The 22,930-nt window shown below is 37.5% G+C and overlaps 1 protein-coding gene across 4 annotated transcripts in view; it reads left to right on the forward strand.

Annotated features, from left to right (window-relative positions):
• The window catches only part of PSPC1 (paraspeckle component 1), a 115,689-nt gene that overhangs the window by 86,996 nt on the left and 5,763 nt on the right, over positions 1-22,930 (forward strand). The window contains exon 7 of one of the 4 annotated variants that reach the window (XR_012514460.1): positions 18,997-22,930. This exon is cut by the window's right edge and continues 3,044 nt beyond it. The exons of 2 other annotated variants lie outside the window; for them this stretch is intronic. Coding sequence is in view for 1 of the 2 variants with exons in the window: in XM_039473393.2 (XP_039329327.1) it covers positions 1-186 (186 nt within the window). In the remaining variant the exon portion in view is untranslated. One more of the 4 variants, XM_039473393.2, reaches the window with a different exon arrangement.

Here is a 22,930-nt window from a genome sequence, read left to right on the forward strand (position 1 = left end):
CACAATGACAGATTTCCTCAAGGACCGCCATCTCAGATGGGTTCACCTATGGGGAGTAGAACAGGGTCTGAAACGCCTCAAGCACCAATGAGTGGTGTAGGTCCTGTGAGTGGTGGTCCTGGTGGCTTTGGTAGAGGAAGTCAAGGGAGCAACTTTGAAGGCCCTAATAAGCGTCGTAGATACTAAACATTCGTTCATTCCTGGCTGTCTAGGAAAAAAAAAGTCAGTGGTATGCCTTTATACTTTTATCTGTTACCTGGAAGAAATGGTTTTATTGTTAATGTATGTAGACTTAATTTTTTTTTTTTGTAAAACTTAAGGTTTTTGTATTTTTCTTTATTCATAAGCTTTGTAGATTAGAGTGGTAATGATGATGCTCATCATTTTGAATGTTGAAATGTGTTTGTGACTTTAGCTAAATATAAGTATTCCACAGTACTGTGAAATCTATGTAGTTACTTAATCTCAATAAAGAAATCATTTTCGATAATTTAAAACTGTTACTAGTGGTATTCTCTTATGGTCTTACTAAACTTTGCTGTAATAATAATGCTTTGGTTGCTTTAACTAATCCTAGTCATTAAAAATGAAAATGATTTTGCTTTTTAATTTGTGCAAGTAGCACTGAAGATAGAAGCTTAACGACAGCTGATGTCGGTTAGGGGCAGATAGAGTCGTATATGTGGGGGTGGGAGGGTACGGGAGTTTAATTTGTATAAACCATTGATGTTCTGTGAAATCGGAATTGCTGCCTACGTTTCATATAGATTCTGAATATTCAGGTATTCTGAGACGGATTATTAAGGGTCTTTGTCCTGTGCTGATTTTTCTGAATAAATCTTTTTCATCTTGAAAAAAACTGTTTGAAGGCAAATCTCTTTTGCTTATAAAAAATGTCTAGCTTTAAACATATATGCCATTATTTATTTGGTTTCAATATCTAGATCTTATCCAGTTATTGTACAGTTAGTGTTAAACATTCTTTAAAATAAAACAATACTGTTGGGTTGGCCGTTAAGGGAGGATTTGCTGTTTGATTTGTGGTGAATTAGGCATTTGAGAATGGAGGTTTCTGGGAGTATTAACTGCAGTATTGTACATATTTCCCCAAAGTTTGGACATTTCTCTAGTAAAACCTACCTGATGGGTTAGGATCATTTTTCTCCAAGGAATGGCAATGTTTTTTCTTTTCTTTTCTTTTTTTTTTTTTAATTGTTTGTTTATTTTTTTCAAGATAATGCTGAGACACCCAAGCAAGAGGTGATTTTCAAGAGCGGAGAATTCCTTCAGAATGGTTAGAGTCATTGGAATCTGATTAGCTCCCTTTACTATCAAATACCTATTTTGGATTTTGATTTTTAGTACTAGGGAGAAACTGATTTTATCACACTATAATAATTATTGTAAAACAAAGTCATAGCCATGTTTAAAACTTTGCATGTTGGTCATGTTTGTTCAAAATTATATTTAAGGAATCATAAATGACTTAAACCACAAATCTAATTCATCAGACACTGATCATAGCATAGTTATTTCTCACATAACATCACAGTGGTTTACTATATCATACTTTCAGCACCTTTCTGAAAGATAATAAGCTATTTTTATAACAGTATGTAAATAGTGGTTTCTGTTTTGCTAGAAGGCATAGTTTAGAAAGAAATAATTTTAATTTAAATTTTACATAAAAGCAGTTGGTTGTAAAGCATAATTGATGCATTCTTTTACACCAATTAACTTTTTCATACATATTCTTTCATGTTGTTATTTTTTTAAACACAGTGTGGATGGAATTATTTTCTAAAATTTGTAGTATTCATAGGCTTCTGTTTCTGATAGTTCTTTGAAAACATGATTTGGAGATTGTAAGATAATAGTTAAAGACTATCCTCATGTTTCTCATAAGCAGGAGGTGATGAAGAGTGGGATTTGCTTTAATTTGTGACATTAACTGGGATATGGGGAGTTTTAACAATGATTACAGTTTTTCAGTAATAATTTGTTACACTTAAATCTACCTTTCCCATCATCTATATTTTATTCATATAATTCTCAGGTAATTTTTAGCATTGTTTATATCACTTCAAAGCTGAAATATGATTGGGAGAAACTTGATCCTTTGATGTTATACCAAGTTACCTTTGGCCAAGGCTGTGAAATTCTATATGATTCATTCAAGAACATTTGAAAGCCAGTGCACAAAAAGATGTCTTAATCTCCTGAACATCCTAGTGTCCAGGCTCAACTCTGGCACCAAGAACAGAGTTCTACACAACTTTTCCCCAGCATCAAGAAAATCCTTGTTCCGGCTTTACCAAGTTTACCCTGGGAACAGTCAGCTTCTGAGTGACAGTCAAGTGGAGCGTCTCTGAACTCCTAGTTAGTCCGTGTTTTTAGTTTTTTTGTATAGTTAAACTTTGTGGCTGGTTCAGTCAGTCTTTTTTTCTTGTGAATTAGTATACCCAGAAAGGTTTTTAAATATCATCTGCTTGAAAGTGGTAGATATAAAAATAAAGAGGAAATTGAGTAGTGTTAGCTTTGTAAGTGTGGTCATATATGCTATCATTTTTTTCATAAAAACTAATATGCAACAGTTTTAATATATAATAGTATTATTATAGTTTGTGTCATGATTTGAAGTACTGAGTTTAAAGTCTTCAGGACTTATGTTTCATTTGCTATTTGTAATTAATATGTATAAAATAAAGGAACATCTGCTTTCTTAATGGTTTTATTCTAGCACTATATGTTGTTGGAATTTCCCCCATTTTTGTTTATTTTGTAAACAAAAATAAATGCATATATTTTTTTCTTGACAGATGCAGATTTTAAAAAACTGATTCACTTGTGTTTCACAAAATTGAATATGCTATTTTTCCTTGAGTTTTTTTTTTTAATTTTCTGTGTAAAATCAGTGCTGAGCATTCAGTGAGATTAAATATTTTTAACCCTGAAATATCAGTAATATCAGGGGAACAATATCTGTTTTAGCTGGAATTGCCATTTAATAAAAATGGGTATTATCAACGAGGACAGCGACTGAAACTTGGGCTCTTGATTTTCAAACGCTAGTTGAAATCATACTTTATACTTTGTTCAGAAACATACTTGTTGAATATTTCAGCAACTTGATACTTATATATAGAGTCTGTAATAATTGCTTAATAGCAATGTGAATGATAAGTAGTCATTAGGAAATAGGGGATAGGTTAATAATTACAACATAGATTCTGAATGAGAAAAAGGACATATATGTGATTGAAATCAAGTAAGTTTTGTGTAAGAATATGATCAAATTATGGTAAAAACTTTTAGAAAGGGTTGAGAGACCGTGTCCGGTAATACTAGTCAAAAATAAATGGGCTACATCATTTGGAAAAAATGGAGAAAGTTTCCTGGGGAATAAGACAGTATTTACTGTTTTGTGTAGGTGTTCAGAGTTTTGTTACAACATCTAATGTGTTAAAATGTATTCCTGATGTGTCAGAGGATAGCAGTGATATAAAAAGTCAGCCTTCTTATTTTCAAGAATAAGACAGTAAACTACCCATATACATACCTCCTAATTCAACAGTAGTTCATGTTTTCCTGTGTTGATAGCTATTTGTAGGCATGGACTTTTGGGGGGCATGGGAAACTACTTCAAAGTAAGTAGCAGGCTTGATGTTACTTCTCCCTAAATGTTTCAACATATACCTTCTAAAAATAACATTTTTAGGTTAATTTTATACTGATGAAGATTCATTTTCTTAAGTCAAAAAGTCTACCTCTTAAGTTATGTGGCTCAGTATGGAAATATTTCATTCTAAGCAAATCATATGATTAAATAAATTGGGAGTCGTCTTATACTTTGTAAGAGAATTTTGCTTCTAGCAGCCTTCATTACTGACTTAAAAATTAAAATTATTTTTCTATGTTCACTTGTTTTTGTAGTGTTGTAAGGTGAAGTATGTGTACCATTTCCTAAGTGAATATCCATCAGTTTGTTTATAGACAGTTACTCTGGGGAAATGATGAAAAAATACAGAAAAAAATGGATAGTGTCTACTCTTTAAAATCTGGGTTCTTTTAAATATCAAAAACAGACGAGCCTGGGCAGTTGTAGTGAGACCCTGTCTTTACCAAACCAAAAAAAAAAAAAAAAAAAAAGTAGTGTCTTCTATGTGTTGTAAGAACATTTTGAATTTGTTTTTGTTTCCTTGATTATTGAATAACAATTATTAATGATTGAAATTTGAAGCTTGTAAGACAATGTTTAAAGGCCTACCACAAAACTGTTGTTTCCTGATTTTATTTGACTTTTTTTTTTCCCTGTAAAACCATTTAGAATATAAATATCTCTAAGGGTTTCTCTTTGTTGAAACTTACTATTAGATCACACCCTTTTTTTTTTACTTGATGAAATTAACATTGTATGTGTTTTTTCTGTTTTGTGATATTTTGTTTTCCTTTTGAATAACAGAAGTCTCTTATTTCCAGATTGAGGGTACTGAAATTCTTAATGTTATGTAGCAAGATATAAATTCTTAATGTTATGTAATATGTATATACACATTAAACAAAATCTTTTTCAGGACAGTTTTATGGCTTCAGTCACCATTATCACTACCAGCTCCCTCCTCTGTAGCAGATAATGTGTTTTTAAAAGAAATTTGACAGAATTGTTCTTTTTAAATTTGTCTTATTTAATCAAATGAACTTTAAAAGAGATAGTATTTTGCTTGTACACATAAATAAAATTTCAGATCTAATGGAATATAAATCAAATTTCACGTGACTTAGTTCAGTCTCAAAATTAAGAGTAGCATTAGTAGAACTAAGCAGATTTAAGTGGAAGTGTACTTAGTTTGAACACACAGATTTGTTCATTTTAGATTTTCATATTTTAAAATAAATTTAGTCCATAAGACTAATTATTCATTAATACTGGGTTCTGCATTGTGTCGGTAGTAATATAAGTGGACCTTTTATTTGTTAAATGCTCAAGTGTTTCGTTGATGGTGTCGAAGACTTTGAAATAGATTATTTTAATCTAAATTTTATCTTAATTTTTATTTTTATTTCAGTGTCTAAATTTGTATCTAAAAATTTTTCTAGCTCTTTATTATACCGAGATAGCTTCACTTTTTTTTTTTTTTACATATTGTACATCTCATGTACGGAATTACACATATATAAGCTAGTGTCACAACTCGAATAAGTAGCCACGTTCGTTTATTATGTTTTCTCTCTGATTGCATCTCTAAGATATATTCTTCCTTGTTCTAGCTGCTTTTATGCAAAAGAGCATTATGTGTTTGTCAATCAACCAGGCTTATGTGAATGAGATTTAGTGTATGTTTAGAAGAACTAGGTAAATATATAATCCTGTGCCTATTAACTTTGCCGTGTTTGGAATCCAGGTTATTTACATTATTATCTTTATGCTTATTTAAGTAATTTAGTTTTTGCAAGTTATATGTATTTTTTTATGTGAAAATTGAGAAAACTACATTTTGTGGTTAATTTTTTCTCAGGATATTTTTACGTTATTAGATAATGTAAATCAGTATTAAATATCAGACATTCCTTAGATTTAAATATGTTGCCTGGTATTTTTATGTATCAAGAACAATTAAGCTAAATTCTTTGTAGTCATTCTGTATGACTTACAGTAATTTCTGACCTTTTGGGTGTTAGAGGCAATAATAGTAACTTGCTCAGTGGTTACTCAGTCTGTGTTAATTCTCTCAGTTGATTAGAATGTTTATATTAATATGTTCCCAGACTTGAATGTTTTATGCATTAGGATAACTTTGGAGTGAAAAGTTTAGGTAACTGAAAATAGTAATTGGAGTAATTGTCTACAAAACTTTTCTTAGTCATATAAGATTTATGAGGTGCCATGTCACTCAGAATTTCACTATATGCAGTCATTGTAACAACATGTATCAAGGGGTCCTACTGTGTATTGGGCAGTTTTCTAGGGCTTAAGATACAACAGTGGAATTCATCCTCTAAATTAAAGGACAGCAGCCACAGACATCCTTCACAAGTTAGTGGTTCTTACACTTAAGTATGTGTTAGAATCCCCTGGGAGGCTCATTAAAAAATCTCTGGACTTTATTCCAGAGTGGTCTGTAGGTCTCAGGTCCATGGAGCCAGGAACTTGAATTTCTAGTAAGTTCCTATCTGATGACGCTGCTGCTGTTTTTAGAAACGCCTTTGAGCATCCGTTTTCACATATTGTGCCTCAAAAGAGACTATTTTGGTTGTGGTTTTTGCTGTTGCTGTAGATGACTGCCCCAGTACTCTGTGGATAGGATAAGATCCCTGACTATCAAAATACCCTCAGATATTTCCAGCTATTGCCAGTTGATAAGCACTGAGAAGTTTGTAATTTCTGATTTGGAAACATAGTAGCTATTGAGTGTTCTATAATGTGTAAATTCATTTATCATACTTTTTTTGAACCAGGGTTTTAAAACCTAGTTAATGCAAACGAAGAGGAAATATGGAGAAGTGTGCTTTGAAGATTTTGTGAAATAGGTTTCCTCTTAACAGATTCTCAGCATACCAATATGAGAGAGGAAATGATGTAATTGTTTTTGTATATTTGGACATGCTTCTGCCTGCTGGTTGAATGTGCTAGAAAACTGTTCTGTCTTTGCTTACCCTCCTGGTGAATATGCATAGAATGATACAGTTTGGTGGATTAAAATGTGGCCTTTCTCTTTGGTGTAAGCTTGTTTCACTTTTATAGATTGAAGAGAAAACATTTATTAAGTATCTTTCCCAAGACCATAAGTATATGTATTAAACATTTTCTTGGTGTAGCTTCAGGAGTGTGTGTGTGTGTGTGTGTGTGTGTGTGTGTGTGTGTGTGTGTATGTGTGATCAAGGCCCACTCAAAATTATGCAGCGCAATAAAAAATTAAATTTGTTCATAATCAAAGCATATATTTGCTGTATTGACAGTTGTTTGTTCCAAAAAATTGTAACTGTACCAGTGCAAAGAAACAGTCACCTGATTTCAAGACTTTTAATATTTCAGAAAGTTGTTTCTATAACATTGATTTTAATGTGTGGATGTTAAGAATATCTACATGTAGGAAATAAGTATAGAGATTCATTTCTAAATATAATCCAGAAAGCACCTGGGGACTGTGACTCTGCTTCCCAAAAACCACCCTAAAATGGAATTTGGTATCTTCTCAGTTTTCCACATTGCTCAACCATTTTGAGATTTTTGCAAACTCAGATGGGTTTGGCTCTGAGAAGGTACAATCAATGTCATCTTTTAACATTGCGCCAACCACAGCCCTCCGCCATGTTTTCTGCTCAGGATTCCTTCCTCCATGGAGGCCCGGGTCTACAACAGTAGGCTTCTCTTACCTCCTGTTAAGTATTACTAATTGTCTTCAGTCAAGAAGTAATTATTTTTAACTCCTGTGACACTAACATGAATTATATCTGTACAAAAATCAGTGCTTAACTTTTATTCTTGGTACATGAATACCGAAAAACAATTATAAACAGGGACCTGCCTTGAGTTTTTACTTTGTGCTATCTTGTATGTTACTTAAGTCTTCTGATTGGAATGTGGTTCCCTTCCCGACCCACATGCATATTAAACAGCTCTAGCATTACCTTACTGGGCAGCCATAGAACTTTATATTTGATCTGTTGCTAATATGTAGATTAATGCATGATGATTAACTGGGAAAAATAAGACTACTACTTTTTTTGGTAGTAGTTTCTTAGCTGTGTATTGTGCTACATTGACCTTTATCTGGAGCCATTAAATTAAAAAAAAAATTAGTGGAAGATGGGAAGTTTATGGAAAAGAACATGCCCCCAAGTTTTTGGTGTGGGAAGTACAATATAGAAAAAGTGTTCACTTTCTTAGTTTCTGCTTTGCAATATAATGTGCTTAACTTATGTTCTGCTGTTTGTGCTAAAGGTATTAAAGTCAAACCTATATTAAAGTGTAGGAGTTAATGTCAAGAACTTTTTTTTTTTTTTTTTGAGACGGAGTTTCGCTCTTGTTCCCCAGGCTGGAGTGCAATGGCGCGATCTCGGCTCACCGCAACCTCCGCCTCCTGGGTTCAGGCAATTCTCCTGCCTCAGCCTCCTGAGTAGCTGGGATTACAGGCACGTGCTGCCATGCCCAGCTAATTTTTTGTATTTTTAGTAGAGACGGGGTTTCACCATGTTGACTAGGATGGTCTCGGTCTCTTGACCTCGTGATCCACCCGCCTCGGCCTCCCAAAGTGCTGGGATTACAGGCTTGAGCCACCGCACCCGGCCGACAAGAACTTTTTGACATATGAGTGGATGAAATATTCCCTAGGTTGGTTGAAAATATGGGTCTCACAATTTGAATTATTTTGGAATTACTCAAATAATATAGAAGACGACCCTATCACAACCAGTTTCTATTTCTTTTCTGTAGATTATAAACACAGCATAGATATATGCATATTAAATAATTTAGCAGTGCTTGAAACCCTCTTGGTTACATATTAACTTCCTACAGTTTGCTATGGTTGACTGTAGTTTCTTGCAGTTTGAACACTGGGAATACAGCTGGGAATACAGCTGTGAACACAGTGGACCAATCCTTTGCCGTGACAGTATTTGTGTAATAAAGTGACAATGATCTAACAGTGTAGCGATAAAGGTAGAAAAAATGACAGCTACTCTTTTAGTTAAGGGGTCTAAGAAATAGCTATCTTAGAAGATAAAAGGGAAAGAGAACGATTTTGATTAGTTTGTGGCCATTAAATTGACTTGTGCTGAAGTAGTGGCTGCCGTTCTGCCTGAAGCTGAACCGTCTCGGTTGTAGTGGCATTTGGCTGTTAAGTCCTTGGAATGGGATTAGTGAGATGAGAAAATGAAATTGTAATATTACTGTAATTGATTTAAATTCAGTTATTGATAGAATATTAAGCATACTTGGAATGATGGGTATATTAATCTACTTTTGTATCTTTGATTTTATGTAATCGAAATACAGATAAGTATTTTTGAGGAAAATTTTTGCATCTGAATTAGATTTGCGGACTTAACGAAGAAAAGAATGTAAAATTTCTCAACTTTTAAAATGTGGCATGTGCTGAAATGATAATATTTTGGATACATTGAGTTCAATAAAATATATAATTAAGCTAATTTGACCTGTCGCTTTTTTCCCTCCTTTGATGTGACTTCTAGAAAGTTTAAAATTTCACATGTGGTTTGAATTATTTTTCTTGGCTCTGATCTTAGAGTAATTTAGTCACAGTTTAATTTTTTTCCTTTCACGATTGTAATCTTCGAATCCCATTATATAGGCTGTAATTACATAATTATTGTTACCTTTTTAAAATGAATAATACAAGATTGAGATTTAAAGTATAAGCATATATTCATAGTTAAGTGTCAGTGTGAGAACAGTTTCCTGAGCATAATTACTTGGTGTTTGCTGTCCTGCAGGGAAGGAGTTTGAGCCCCAGGTTCTCAGGAAATAAATGGTACACATTAAGTTTTATACCCCTTTCACTTTGTTACTTTTCTTGTTGTGTTTGCTGTCACCTTGATACTATCCATAACATTTTTAAGCAAATGTTTTAAGTCTTGAAAATGTTTGTCATACAAGATTTCTAAAGCATTTGTGTGAGGTTATCTTGTTAGCATATTTATTTTATTCCATCTAGGATATCCATCTGTCATTTAGTAATTAATCTTCATTTCTTAGCAAGTCCTTGTTAGATATTTGCTTGGTGAATGAATGACACCAATTATAGAACAGGCACAGTGTTTACAAATGAGGATACCAGAATGAACAAAATATGGTCCTTCTAGGATTTGAAGTTTAATGGGTATATGTAGAGCTGCAAGGAAGCTGACCAAGTTGTCATAAACAAGTGCCTAGAAAGTCTTCGAAAACCCGGGCGCAAATAGTTCACTTATTTTGGGGATACTGGGCAGATTTCCCCAAGGTTACCTTAGTCAGGTCTTGAAAGTGAGTAGATAATATTTGACAGTTGTAGGCTTTTTGGACAAGAAAGTAGGGAGTGTTGTGGGGTGGCAACATGATGTGGTCACAGGCTGGTGGCAGGGAGCAGAGATCCTGACTAGGCACCAAGCTGTCTAAGGGGAGGGAGCAAAGGCTGGTAGCAGAGAAGAGAAGTAAAGTTGAGATAAGATTAGGATTGATCACAGTTAAGGAGTTTAGACCTTTATTTACCTATTAGGTGACTGCGAGCGAGTAAGGATAAGCCCGACTATTACAACTTAATGAAGTGTAACAGTGACTGGACCGGAAACAATGTTCTGGAGCAGAGACCACACAGATCATGGATCCAACCCCAGCCTCCCTACATCATATCTGAAAGGATCTTAGTGTCAGTGTGGATTGTTCAGATTCCAGATAAGAGTAATTCAGAGGTAGAGTGAATGGAGCTGTTTCTACCATATTGCGGGGGTGGGGGAAGGAGATGCAAAGTGTCTAGGGGTTTCTGGTTTGAATGATGGGTTGATGGTGCTATGAACAGAGACGCCAAAGGTAAGTGTGTTCACGGTTGATGGTAAGGTGATCGATGTAGCTGCTAGAGGGAGAGGAAGGCATAATCCATTTGATTTTTTTTTTCTTTTTCTCTGAGACAGTCTCGCTTTGTCACCAGGCTGGAGTGCAGTAGCGCAATCTCGGCTCACTGCAACCTCTACCTCCTGGGTTCAGGTGATTCTCCTGCCTCAGCCTCCCAAGTAGCTGAGACTACAGGCTTGTGCCACCACACCCAGCTAAGTTTTTGTGTTTTTAGTAGAGATGGGGTTTCACGGTGTTAGCCAGCATGGTCTCAATCTCCTGACCTCGTGGTCTGCCCGCCTTGGCCCCCCAAAGTGCTGGGATTACAGGTGTGAGCCACCATGCCCGGCCTCCATTTGATTTTTGAATGTTTTGGTTTTAAGTGCTTTTAGGTGGTTTGTTAGGATTTTTATAACTGAAGAAAATCTCTCTGCCTGGTAAATATGTTTTCTCTCAAGGAACTATCTGTCAGCAAAGATGACTGTGTTACTTTCCTAACTTGTCCTGTTTTTACTTTTGCTCGTGCAACTTATTCTCCAGAAAATACCCAATGCATTCTTCTAAAACAAGACTTGGCCGGGTGGATATGGTGACACTCCTGTAATCTGAGCACTCTGGAAGGCTGTGGTGGGCAGATCGCTTGAGCTCATGGGCTTGAAAATAGGCTGGGTAAGATGGCCAAATCCCGTCTCTACTAAAAGAATAGCTGAGCATGGTAGCGTGAGCCCGTGGTCCCAGCTACTTGGGAGGCTGAGGCAGGAGAATCGCTTGAACCTGGGTGGCGGAGTTCGCAGTGAGCTGAGATTACACCACTGCACTCTGGGCCATAGAGCCAGACCTTGTCTCAAATAAGTAAATGAAACATGACTCAGATTCTGCTTCCTTTTCTTTATCAAACAGTAGTTTCCCGCCTGAATAAAATCTCAACTACATTGTAGACTGCAGGATTTTATCTGATTTGGTCTTGGCCCGCCTTTCTAGCCTCATCTATGTCCCCCGCTCCCCGCTTGCTCACTAAACTCTGAGGTGGTTCTTCTGTCTCCCAGATATTTTTGTAGCTCTCTCTTTTTTGAGACGGAGTCTTACTCTGTCACTTAGGCAGGCTGGAGTGCAGTGGCGCAGTCTCGGCTCACTGCAACCTCTGCCTCTCAGGTTTAAGTGATTGTCTTGCCTCAGCCTCCTGGGTAGCTGGGACTAGAGACACCCGCCACCGTGCCTGGCTAATTGCATTTTTGAAGGATGGGTGTTCACCATGTTGGCCAGGCTGGTCTTGAACTCCTGACCTCAAGTGATCCACTTACCTCGCCTCACAAAGTGCTGGGATTATAGGGGTGAGCCACCATCCCTGGCCTTTGTAAACCTCTTACAAAAGCCTTTCTCAGAACAGTTTCACATCACCCCTTTTCATTCATGTCGTTTTGCTCGTTGTGCCTACTTTTTCTTTTGAGACAAGGTCTCCCTCTGTCACCCAGGCTGGAATGCAGTGGTGTAATCATAGCTCACTGCAGCCTCAAACTCCTAGACCCAAGTGATCATCTCACTTCAATAGAAGAGACCACAGGCAAATACCACCATGCCTAGCTACTTAAAAATTTATTTTATATTTTTATAGAGACAGAGTCTCAGTCACTGTGTTGCCCAGGCTGCTTGCTCTCAAACTCCTGGCCCCAAACAATCCTACTGCCTTGGCCTCCCAAAATGTTGGGATTACACGTGTGAGCCACTGTGCCTGGCAATGCCTACTTTTTCCCCCATCTTCATCACTTATTCACACAGTGTTTGACATTTGTTATTGAACTGATCTGAGAAAACTTTCAGGAGAAAAAAATGGAGTCATGGTATGGGTTTATTTATTATTTTTGAGACAAGGTCTGGCTCTATTGCCCAATTAAAGTGTTTGGATGAGTATTGCAGATTGTTTATTCATTCGGTAAATTTTTATTAAACATTTTTGTTTCAGTCCGTGCTATAATAGTGAAGAAAATAGACACTGTCCCTACCTCCTTTGAGTTTGAAGTCTAGTAGGTGGCGAGAGTAAAATCAGGTACATAAAGAAATTCTTGGACAACTCCATTTAGTAGGGTCAGGAGCAGGGAGGTTGAGTAAATAGTCCAGTTTTTAATAGATGTTGGTAGAATATGTACCCTGATTGAAGTGGAAAGAGAAGAAAGTTGGGATGGATAAATAGGAGTTAAGATATCCTGCTGTGGGACCAGAGAGTGGAATAAGGTTGGTGTAATGGGAGAAGACTTATTTTTAACGATCGATAGAAATCGCGATGTATATTCTGTGTACTAGCTGCCAAATACAATGGTCTGTGGTCTTGGTGGAACCCCAAGCAGTAAGAAGACCAGAGGACCTGGAAGTAAGTTTCAAAGCCTGCCTGAGGTTTCTTCAGGAAAGTAGACATTTTAAATTTGAGTTTAAAATGAAGGCTACTAGTTTTATAAGTTTGTTTTTCTCTCACACCTTTTCTTCCTTTGTTATGCATTGAAGAGAAGACCAGAACCAGCGCAAGTGGGAGAGGTTCACTGCCAGGAGAAAGCCGCCAGGAAATGCTCAGAAGGGTCTCCTGGCTAAATGTAGCTGCTTGAACTCACTGTTGATGTGATTATCATGTATCGTTTCTGTATGTGATCATTATATATACTTCAGACATTGGTCTAGTTAATTCTTCTAGTAATTGAACTTTAAAATGACAATATGGCTGAGATCTGCAGGAGAAATGATTCAGTAAAAATTGCATGTGATGGAGGGAGCACCTAACCCTCTGAGATTTTGATACCTTGGCCATATTATACCAACATAGATTGAAAATCTCTGTACGAATACTGGGAGGGGAAAAAGCAGATAATTAGTAGTCTGAGGAAATAGTGTTGCCCAAAACATTTCCCTGACTTGGTCTTTCATGTTAATCGTCTTCTGTTTATGAGTGGATAGTTACTCAGGTGCTCTGAGGACTTCTTAAGGGTTGCTGGTTTCCCTCTGCCCTATCCTGTTTTCAGCTGCTTGCTTCCTTTAGCCTGGTCTTTGACCTCATGTTTATTACTGTTCAGTTGGATGCATTATAGGAATTTAAAAAATTACCTGTAAAATTCACCTTGCTTTTTTGGATTGCTTTTACAGAATGGTAATTTCAAATGTTTTCTAAGAACAGACCAGATTTCTTAGTTATATGATAGACATTACTCAGTTCCTGCATTTTGGCTTTAGTCTCCATTTGTGAAATATGTCAGTTATATTCTTTTCAGCATCCTGGACTTTGTATTTTATAGTAAGGACAAGTTAGGAAGAGTGGGAATGCTACCCAGTCTGGGGACCTGACCTCTGCAAGAAACACTTTTTTCTTCTCTCCTTGACAAGAGAGAGTGAAAACTTGGCCTTAAATGTATAATGCAGCGTCTGCAAAGGGTTTAAAAAATGTTCAAGTTGACATTATGATACAATTTTGGTTAATCACATTATAGTATATATATTCCAAATACTTTTGGAGCATAAATAAATGGAATCAACTCTAATTTGCCAAACCTCTCATTTTTTTCTATATACTATAGTATGAAATATATATTTGAATACCTGAAATTTTCATGTGTGTTTTCCCAGCGTTAGTGTCTTTACCATTTCCTTAATTTTGCATCCTTGTTACCATTCTGTCTTTATTTTGCTCCCGTCTTCGCCCTAGGCTTCTGTCTGGAGGCCTGCCTGTTCCTGCTCCAGTCTGAGCTGGCTGCTGTCTAGGGCAGCTGGAGCAGAACTATACCTGACAGGCCTCAGTGCTTCTCGGCTGGATGTGCTCTTGGCTGGATTATTAAATGAATACCAGACAGCTCATGTTGACAGTTGACTGTCAGTTTTCTGTTTGTCCTTTAATAGTTATTTTCCTTTGGCTAGTGCACACATAGACACATTAAATAGCCTGGGTGCTAGTGTGGAAATATTAAATGAGTTTCCTTTTTTTTTCTCTAAGAGTTTTATCACATCATTAAAAGTACCTTATGTATTAAAATGCTAATTTAATGTGAATGTTTATTTGATGCCATATAAACTAATAAGAGAACACTGTATTTGGTCAACAAAAGGAATGGTTTCTAAACAACCTGTAGGGTACATAAATGAATTGCAAGAGATTATGTCATTGTTACATTTGTGAAGGGCCAAGATTGCTTGTGCTGAATTAGTAGACACTTGAGTCATAGATTAGAGTAGAAATAACTGATTCTACAGTAGGCATTGGTGACGTGGGATATAAGCTCCGTCTGGCAAGTATGAGCTCCATCGAAGATCAAGTCAGCCAGTGTGGGTTAGATGTGAAGTGCTTCTGTCTTCCAGCAACTCCAAACAACTACTAAATGTTAGAAGACAGCACAGTAATTATAAAACAATGCAGAAAAGGTGTAAGAGAGAACAGAACATCAGTAATGGTAGTAGCACCTTTTAGAGGCAGATGGAAGGAAAAATTCAAGAATATACAAATTAATACAAAGTAAGTGTTGGAATCTTGTTCTCAAAGCACGCATTTTGTTATGGTCAGCTTTTGGAACATATGTGACAGGAGGTTATCTAGTATCCCATTATCTGAAAGAATCACCTGCTATGTGTACAGTTTAGTAGTAGTGCTAGGTATACTTTGACACCTTGATGAATTACACATGAAACCTGTTGCCCAAAATAAGTGTGTTACAGGGAGTTTGGCAAAGAAATGCATGTAAGTTAGAATAATTGGGAAGGATTTTCAAAAAATGCTCTTGTTTGGAGGTGGGAGGATTAGGTGACCATTCAAACAGAAGGGGAAGTAGCATCTGTCTTAATGAGTGTGTCCAGGGATTTGGGGAGGTAGAAATAGCTAGGTAATCAACTTAACATGAGCTGTATCTGTTTTGGGGAGTGGACATGATCAGAGTGGGCCCACTATGTGCCAAGGCTGGCGGTTGATAAATGTGCAGAAAGCTGGTAGGAGACCACAATGAGACTGGAAAACAAATCTAAAATCTTAACTCTGTGGTAAAGACCGATTAGGAGATTTTTGGCAAGAGAACGAAAGGAAGTTTGCTATTTCAGATACCCAGTGATTGGCGGCAGAGTGCATTTGAACAGCCTTGCGCTGCCGGCAGCGAGGGCAGTTGAGATGTGGGGTGGTGGGATGGGGAGAAAGGGCAGAAAGGAGCCATGCCCATTGATGATGATAGGGTCACGACTGGGCGGCTAACTCAAAATAGGGAATTTATGTGGAAGAAGGAACACAAGGGCGGCAGGTTTTAAAAAGCCCAATGACAGGTATTCTGGTGCTGCTGAGAGGAGGAGAAAGGGCAGATGGAAGGGTTGGGGCCCTGCGCTATCCAGAAAGCACAGGGAATCCTGATGCTCGGAGAGAAGACCTCGGCTAGAGAATTGATTGTTGATAAAGTAAGCAACAATCGATAAACGAAATACTGAGACACAAGTAGTTTGCCAGCGTCCAATGTATATAGGTCAGGGGACTGAGATACCCTCTGTACATCCACAGAGAGCAATTTAGGTGTCCCCTGCAGGGGTTGGTGACTTGAGTCTTGGACTGGAATACTTGGAAACCCGTGTCGCTCTGTAGAACACTGCAGTTGCATTCATGAGTTACAGAAACACACATGCCAAAGAAATGAACATGTACTAAAGATGGCTTTATTTATACCTGGTCAGTGGCCAAGATGAGGGAACACAGAACCCTAAGTGGACTAACCCCATTCTTTTATTCCTCAAACTCAAAAGTTACCTACACAGGCCCTTCATTATAGCCATCGTTCAGATCCTCCTTTGAGGTCTATAAATAATCTTTATTACACTATCGTACTTTAGAAAGAATACCTAATAAAAACCAACACCCTTCAAATACTATTTATACATAAACTATATTTTTGAATTTTTTGAATAATGTGCACCTGGTACACAGAAATAAAGATACAAAGTGATGCAGAGTGTGATGGTAAATTTCTCAGCATCCTCCAACAGCCACCCAACTTCTCTATCCAGTGGCAACCACTGTTACTAATTTCTGGTAACCCCAGAATTTGGTAACACCAGAATTTGGTGTTACCTGAAGTTAGTAACAGTGGTTGCCACTGGATAGAGAAGTTGGCAACTACTTTTAGTAAGAGAATAACACCACCCTCTTATTCCTTTCAGAAGTTTCTGTATTCATAGCTATGTTTGTATATATTCTTTTTTTTTTTTTTTTTGAGATGGTGTCTCGCTGTGGCCCAGGCTGGAGTGCGGTGGCGCAGTCTCAGCTCACTGCGACCTCTGCTTCCCAGGTGCAAGCGATTTTCCTGTCTCAGCCTCCTTAGTAGCTGGGATTACAGGCACACGCCACCACACCCAGCTAATTTTTGTATTTTTAGTAGAGACGGGGTTTCACCATGTTGGTTAGGCTGGTCTCAGACTCCTGACCTTGTGATCTGCCTGCCTTGGCCTCCCAACATGCTGGGATTGCAGGAGTGAGCCACCGCTCCTGGCCTGTATATATGCTTAATATGTCCACATTTCTCAAATTTTTTCATTATCAGTTCCTCCAAATGCCTTTTAGACGTTTTTTCCTAATTGACTCCCCTCCACTGGAATGTGGACAGCCTGGATAACTGGATGATTATAAGTGTGTGCTGAGTACAATTTTTGTCCTGTCCCTCCCTCAACTGATTTTCTTCCTTTTGGGAGAGAGATTGCCCTGTTGAGAATGCAAGATGTGGAGCAATGCCATTGTAATGTAGGGATTTTTTTTTTTTTTCCCCCTGAATAAAATGGGAATTCACTTGAGAGACTTTGCCCAGGTCATGATATGATATCGCTTATTTTTTAGAAAGGAATTGTTTTAGCTACTTATGGAGAATTGACTGAAGGAGATGAGAATCCAAGCACTTAGATCAATGAAGAGAGTTGAGAGAGGTGGTGGTAGCTTGGTCTGTAAAGACCACTCTTGCCAGATAAATATGTAAGAGGAGAGAGAATAAGATCCATATAGCAGTAATGGCCAAAAATGAAGCACGTCTATGTATATTAATGACAAAAGCTCTGGGATAAAATGCCCCCGAAGACATGTAAAAGGAGGTCGTCTATGGAACCCACAGATGTAGGAAAGGAAACTGGGCAATGAGAAACTCAATTCTGATTTGTAACCTTGAGGTCATTTTAATTTTTTTGTGAGGGATTTGGGTATATAAATAGATGATCACAAAAGGAAACTAGAATGGTTAAACTTCCAGATTTTTTTCACCCTCTTATTCCAGTCTGCTCCTTACCGAGAGTCTGCTTAGAGCCTGCCTGCTCTATTCTTTCTGCTACACGAGTGCTGCTTGTGCATGATTAGTATGTGAACATCTGGACTTAAATTTCAGGGCTGTTTCTGTTATACTGAATGATTCTTATCCAATACAGAATCTTGAGGCCTTCTGAGATGTTAAGGGAGACTTCCTTAAGATGTGACTACTCACATAGAGGTGCTTCCCGTGCATTTGTTGAATTTGTGAACAAACCATTTGTCCAAGGCCAAAGAAGTGATTAGCAGAATCAAAATGGGATTTCTTTATACCACATAGGTTTGCCTGAAATAATCACTAAAATGGTTGAGAGTGCTTTTAATGAGCCCTGATTATGACCGAAAATGGGAAGTAGCGCAGGATTCTAACAAAGGGCCTGCAGGGAATTCTGAGGTTCACGTGCCCCTTACGGAGATGCTGTGATGCTTTGCCAAGGGACAGGAGCTGGCTGGGCTCTGAGAAGTTGCAGTGCCATTGAGCTTTGCTGATGGGAAGCTCCTGCATTCACACGTGATGTGGAGGCAGGGAAGTTTGAGATGGGAGATTTACAACCACACCTTACGGCTTTTCTTATACTTCGTTTTTCTGTTACCTATTAATCTGGTCTCTGTAGTCTAAATTTCTCAAACTTTGTGGCAACTGATAAATGAAATTTTGTACATTTACAACATGTGACAGATTTTTTAAACTGCCCACCGGTTTTTAGACTGAAGTCTCTCTTTAGAAGATGTGTTGTCATTCTGTGTTGAAACAAACCATTAGAACATGTAATGATCCTAATGTATTTTCATGTAAATACAGTTATTGGATGCACTTCTAATTCAGAAGTAGTGTTCCCCAGTGAGGAGCTCATGCCAGATGAGGCAGCAGAAGAAAAGATCCTGGCTGAGGTTGGTCGTCAGACCTCATCACTGATCTGAATTAGCCCGTTTTCCCCCTGTGTTAAACAGATGATCAGCACATTAACACTGCAGTGATATCTGAGTACCCTCACTACGACATTTTGGTATTATTTAATTCACATGAATAAGTAATGGATTCTGCAAGAAATATTTTTCTTAATTTGGTTTACATGTTATCTTCAAAATAAATAACAGTAAGGTGCTATTTTTAAATGCTTTTAAGTATGTGGTGCAAAATAAACTATTGGATATTATTTGACAGTTTGTTTCCAGTGCCTTTTCATGATATGTGAACATGATTGATACGTTGCATAAGTAAAAGTGGGATTCTTGGCTGTGGCAGTAATTTACTTGAAATACTGAACTTGTAAAGAAAATAGTGGAGGCTGATCAGGTAAGTTCATCATAATCTCTTGAACTAAAAAATGGAATGTATTGTTACCATAGTCCAGCGTGGTTTTAAAACCTTACCCTGATGATGCAGTGATGAATGGCAGTTTTTTCTGACTGTTTTTGTTTTGTTTTTTTCTGGTATGCTTGAGAAATCTATGTGATCACAAGAAGACAGTTCGGGGTTGTTTGAAATGCCTTTCAGGAACCTGGGGACAAACTGAAGGTTGAAAATTTTCAGTGACGTGTTTCACTTCCTGACTAGTGTTTGCCTCACTACACTTGCTTTGCAGATAAGGCAGACACATGTTTTAAGTTCATTTCACCTTTTCTCTAGAATTTGCTTTTCTGTTTTTCAAGTCTGGGTACTTGAAATTGAGTTAATTTTTCCTTAGAGGTCATTAATTACTTTTGAAAAAATCATCAAATTGTACTTTATTCAACTATGGATTCAACTATTCAAATTGTACTTTTATCAACTGAACTTCGTTGATAAGTTACAGGAAATGTTACCATTAAGAGGAAAAGATGGCGCGCACGTGCGGGCGTGTGTGCGTGTGTGTGCATGTGTGTGTATGTGTGCGTGTGTGCGCGCATGTGTATGTGTGCGCGTGTGCGTGCGCGTGTGTGTGTGCGTGTGTGCGCGTGTGTATGTGCGCGTGTGCGTGCACGTGTGTGTGTGTGTGTGTGTGCGTGTGTGTGCGCGGGCGCGCATATTTTTTTTTTCCTGAAAAACTTAACATTCTAACTGGAATGTTTAATTTTTCTTTAATATTTGTCTAAACTTCAGTGTTATTTTTAATATTTATGAATGATCCCGTGTTTGAACATGGCCTTATTTTAGATATTTATTTCTCAACTTTGAGTTGCTACTTGAACTTACAAAGAAGTTTAAGAAAATGTGAAATTTTGCTTTTTAAAATTTAGGGTGAGCCTGTCAGTTATTCAAACTTTGTGAATTTTGTTCAGTTTGACTCAGTTTTCATAAACTTAAGGTCTTATGAACTCCTTAATTGTCAATCCATCCTACGTCGGAGGACGTCACCGTTGTATATTTGATCACCATTGATAAGTCTGTATGTTTTTGAACTTCATAGAAATAGAATAGTACAATATGTACTCTTTTTTCTCTCTGGCTTCTTCTACTTGACGTAATGTTTTTGAAATTCATTTGTGGTGTTCTCATACGTATCATTAAATGAATATGCCACATTTTGTTTTTCTGGTCTTCTATTGATATGCCCTTAGGAAAGTTTTCATTTTGGGGCTATTGTGAATAAAACTACTATGAACACTTGTACAAGTCATCATGCATTCATTTCTCTCAGGGAAAATACCTAGGAGCAGTATTGCTGGTGTAGAATAGCTTATGTTTCTTAGAAACTCTTAGAGTATAGGACAGTTTCTTTCTTTCTTTCTTTTCTTTTGAGGCAGGATCTCCCTTTATCACCCAGGCTGGAATGCAGTGGTGCGATCATAGCTCACTGCAGCCTTGAGCTTCTGGGCACAAATGATCCTCCAGCTCTGCCTCCCGAGTAGCTGGGAATATAGGCATGTGCCACTGCATCTGGCTAATTTTTTTTTCTTTTCTTTTTTTTTTTTTTTAGTGAGAGACAAGGTCTATCGCTGTGTTGCCCAGGTTGGTCTTGAATTCCTGGGCTCAAGTGATTCTCCCATCTCGGCCTCCCAAAGGGCTGGGATTACACCTGTGAGCCACACTGTTGGTCTAGGGCAGGTTCCGTGAATATGTTTCTTGGAAACTGCCAAGATATTTTCTAAAGTGTCTGTCCTATTATCTTTTCCCACGAACAGTGTAAGATTTCTGTTCCTCTGCATCCTTGACAACACTTCATACTGTCAGTCACGTTAATTTTAGCCATTTTAGAGAGTATGTCTCATTGTGGTTTTAATGTGCTTTTTCTGATAACTTTTGTTAGTGAGCCTGATGTTGTGAAGATAACTTCCGTTGCTGAGTACCCTTTATATCCTTTTTTTTTTGAGACGGAGTCTTGCCCTGTCACCAGCCTGGAATGCAGTGGCACAATCTCGGCTCACTGCAACCTCCACCTCCTGGGTTCAAGCGATTCTTCTTCCTCAGTCTCCCAAGTAGCTGGGACCACTGGCGCGTGCCACCATGCCTGGCTAATTTTTTTTTTTTTTTTTTTTTTTTTGAATTTTTAGTAGAGATGGGGTTTCACTGTGTTGGCCAGGATGGTCTCGATCTCTTGACCTTGTGATCCATCTGCCTCGGCCTCCCAAAGCGCTGGGATTACAGGCTTGAGCCACCGCGCCCGGCCGATATACTTCTTTGCCTTGCCATTCGGACACCTTTTGTAAAGTACTCCTGCTTTTTCTTTTATCGCTGTACACCCGTATTGCTAGTTAACTAGATTTTGTGATTTCATTACCATTTGATGTTAAAACTCATTGACTTATGTATAGTCATGTGAATGTAAAAGTGAGTTTAAGCACAGATAGCTTTAGTAGAATTCTGAGAAGCCAGGAGATATTGGGAATCCAGAATTATGTTCATATTAGGGATTTTTGCTTCTTGCAAAATATTAGCTGGAAGATGGAACTTCTTTATTAAACATCATCCAGTTGTTCAGTTAACTGAAATTATATTTTAATATGTTAAGTAATTTGTTCATCTATTGAAGTTGTGTTATATGCGGAAGTAGTAGGACCTTGTGGAGCTGCTGGCAATTTCTTTCGTTTGTTGCTTTCATAGGCATTTTCTCGGAAAATGTTGGCTTTTGAATTTTTTGCCTTATTCTGTTGGTATATCATTCACTGAGTGTTCATTATTTATACTCTGTGTGGAAGATACATTCTTTGTTGCTTAACAAGACTCTTCCAGGTAACACTAGAATAGAACAGCTTTGTTGAAAGGCAGTACTGTATATTTTGACAGCTGTGAATTGCTTGTAATAGCGTTTAGTTTATTTATTGCTTTAGCAGCCAATGTTATGGTCTGTGCCTTTGTCGTGAAGGCAAAGGATCATATTCGGTTGTAAAGACACTTCTGTATGAGACTTATCTGGTGGTCATGTTAGATGAAGTCCCTCCCCCTCCAAAATCTGCAGACTTGAGAGCATACCTTTCTCCGAAGGGAGACCCTGCGGTTCAACAGTGAACGTGCTGGTTTAAAAAATGCTGGTCCCAAGAAGAAAAAAATAAAAATAAATAAAAAATACTGGTCCCTGTGGCTCAGCACCACAGGTGTCTGCTTCATAGGAAATCCTTGCCTTTTAGCTAACTTTCAACATATGTCGTTGTTAAAATCCTGTTTCTTGAAGTTTTACAATTCATGTATTGTAATTTGAACAGCTCAGCCTCCATACTCATTGGATCATATATTATCTGTATTTTAATCATTTATTCCTTAGGACTTCTATTATATATTATATTATATATATATTACATAATATATAACATGTAATACATGAGTAATAGTAGACTTTGTGTCTTCAGGGAAAAGTATGTTTCACTCAAAGGCTGGGATAATGTTACATCCATTATTACGGTTTACCATTCTCAAAAGAATGGAGCTTCTTTATTTAAAAAGATCTTTACATTTTATGTTGTTATTATTTTTTAGAGATAGAGGGTCACTCTGTCACCCAGGCTGGAGTGCAGCGGCATGATTGATCATAGCTCACTGAAGCTTTGAACTCTTGGGCTCAACTGATCACCCGTCTCAGCCTCCAAGTAGCCAGGACAACCTGTGTGTGCCACACCGCACCCAGCTAAGTTTTAAGTTTCTGGTGGAGTCATCTCGCTATGTTGCCCAGGCTGGTCTCAGA

This window comes from Saimiri boliviensis, chromosome 16, assembly GCF_048565385.1.
Source record: "Saimiri boliviensis isolate mSaiBol1 chromosome 16, mSaiBol1.pri, whole genome shotgun sequence".
In the NCBI taxonomy this organism is placed as follows: Eukaryota; Metazoa; Chordata; class Mammalia; order Primates; family Cebidae; genus Saimiri; species Saimiri boliviensis.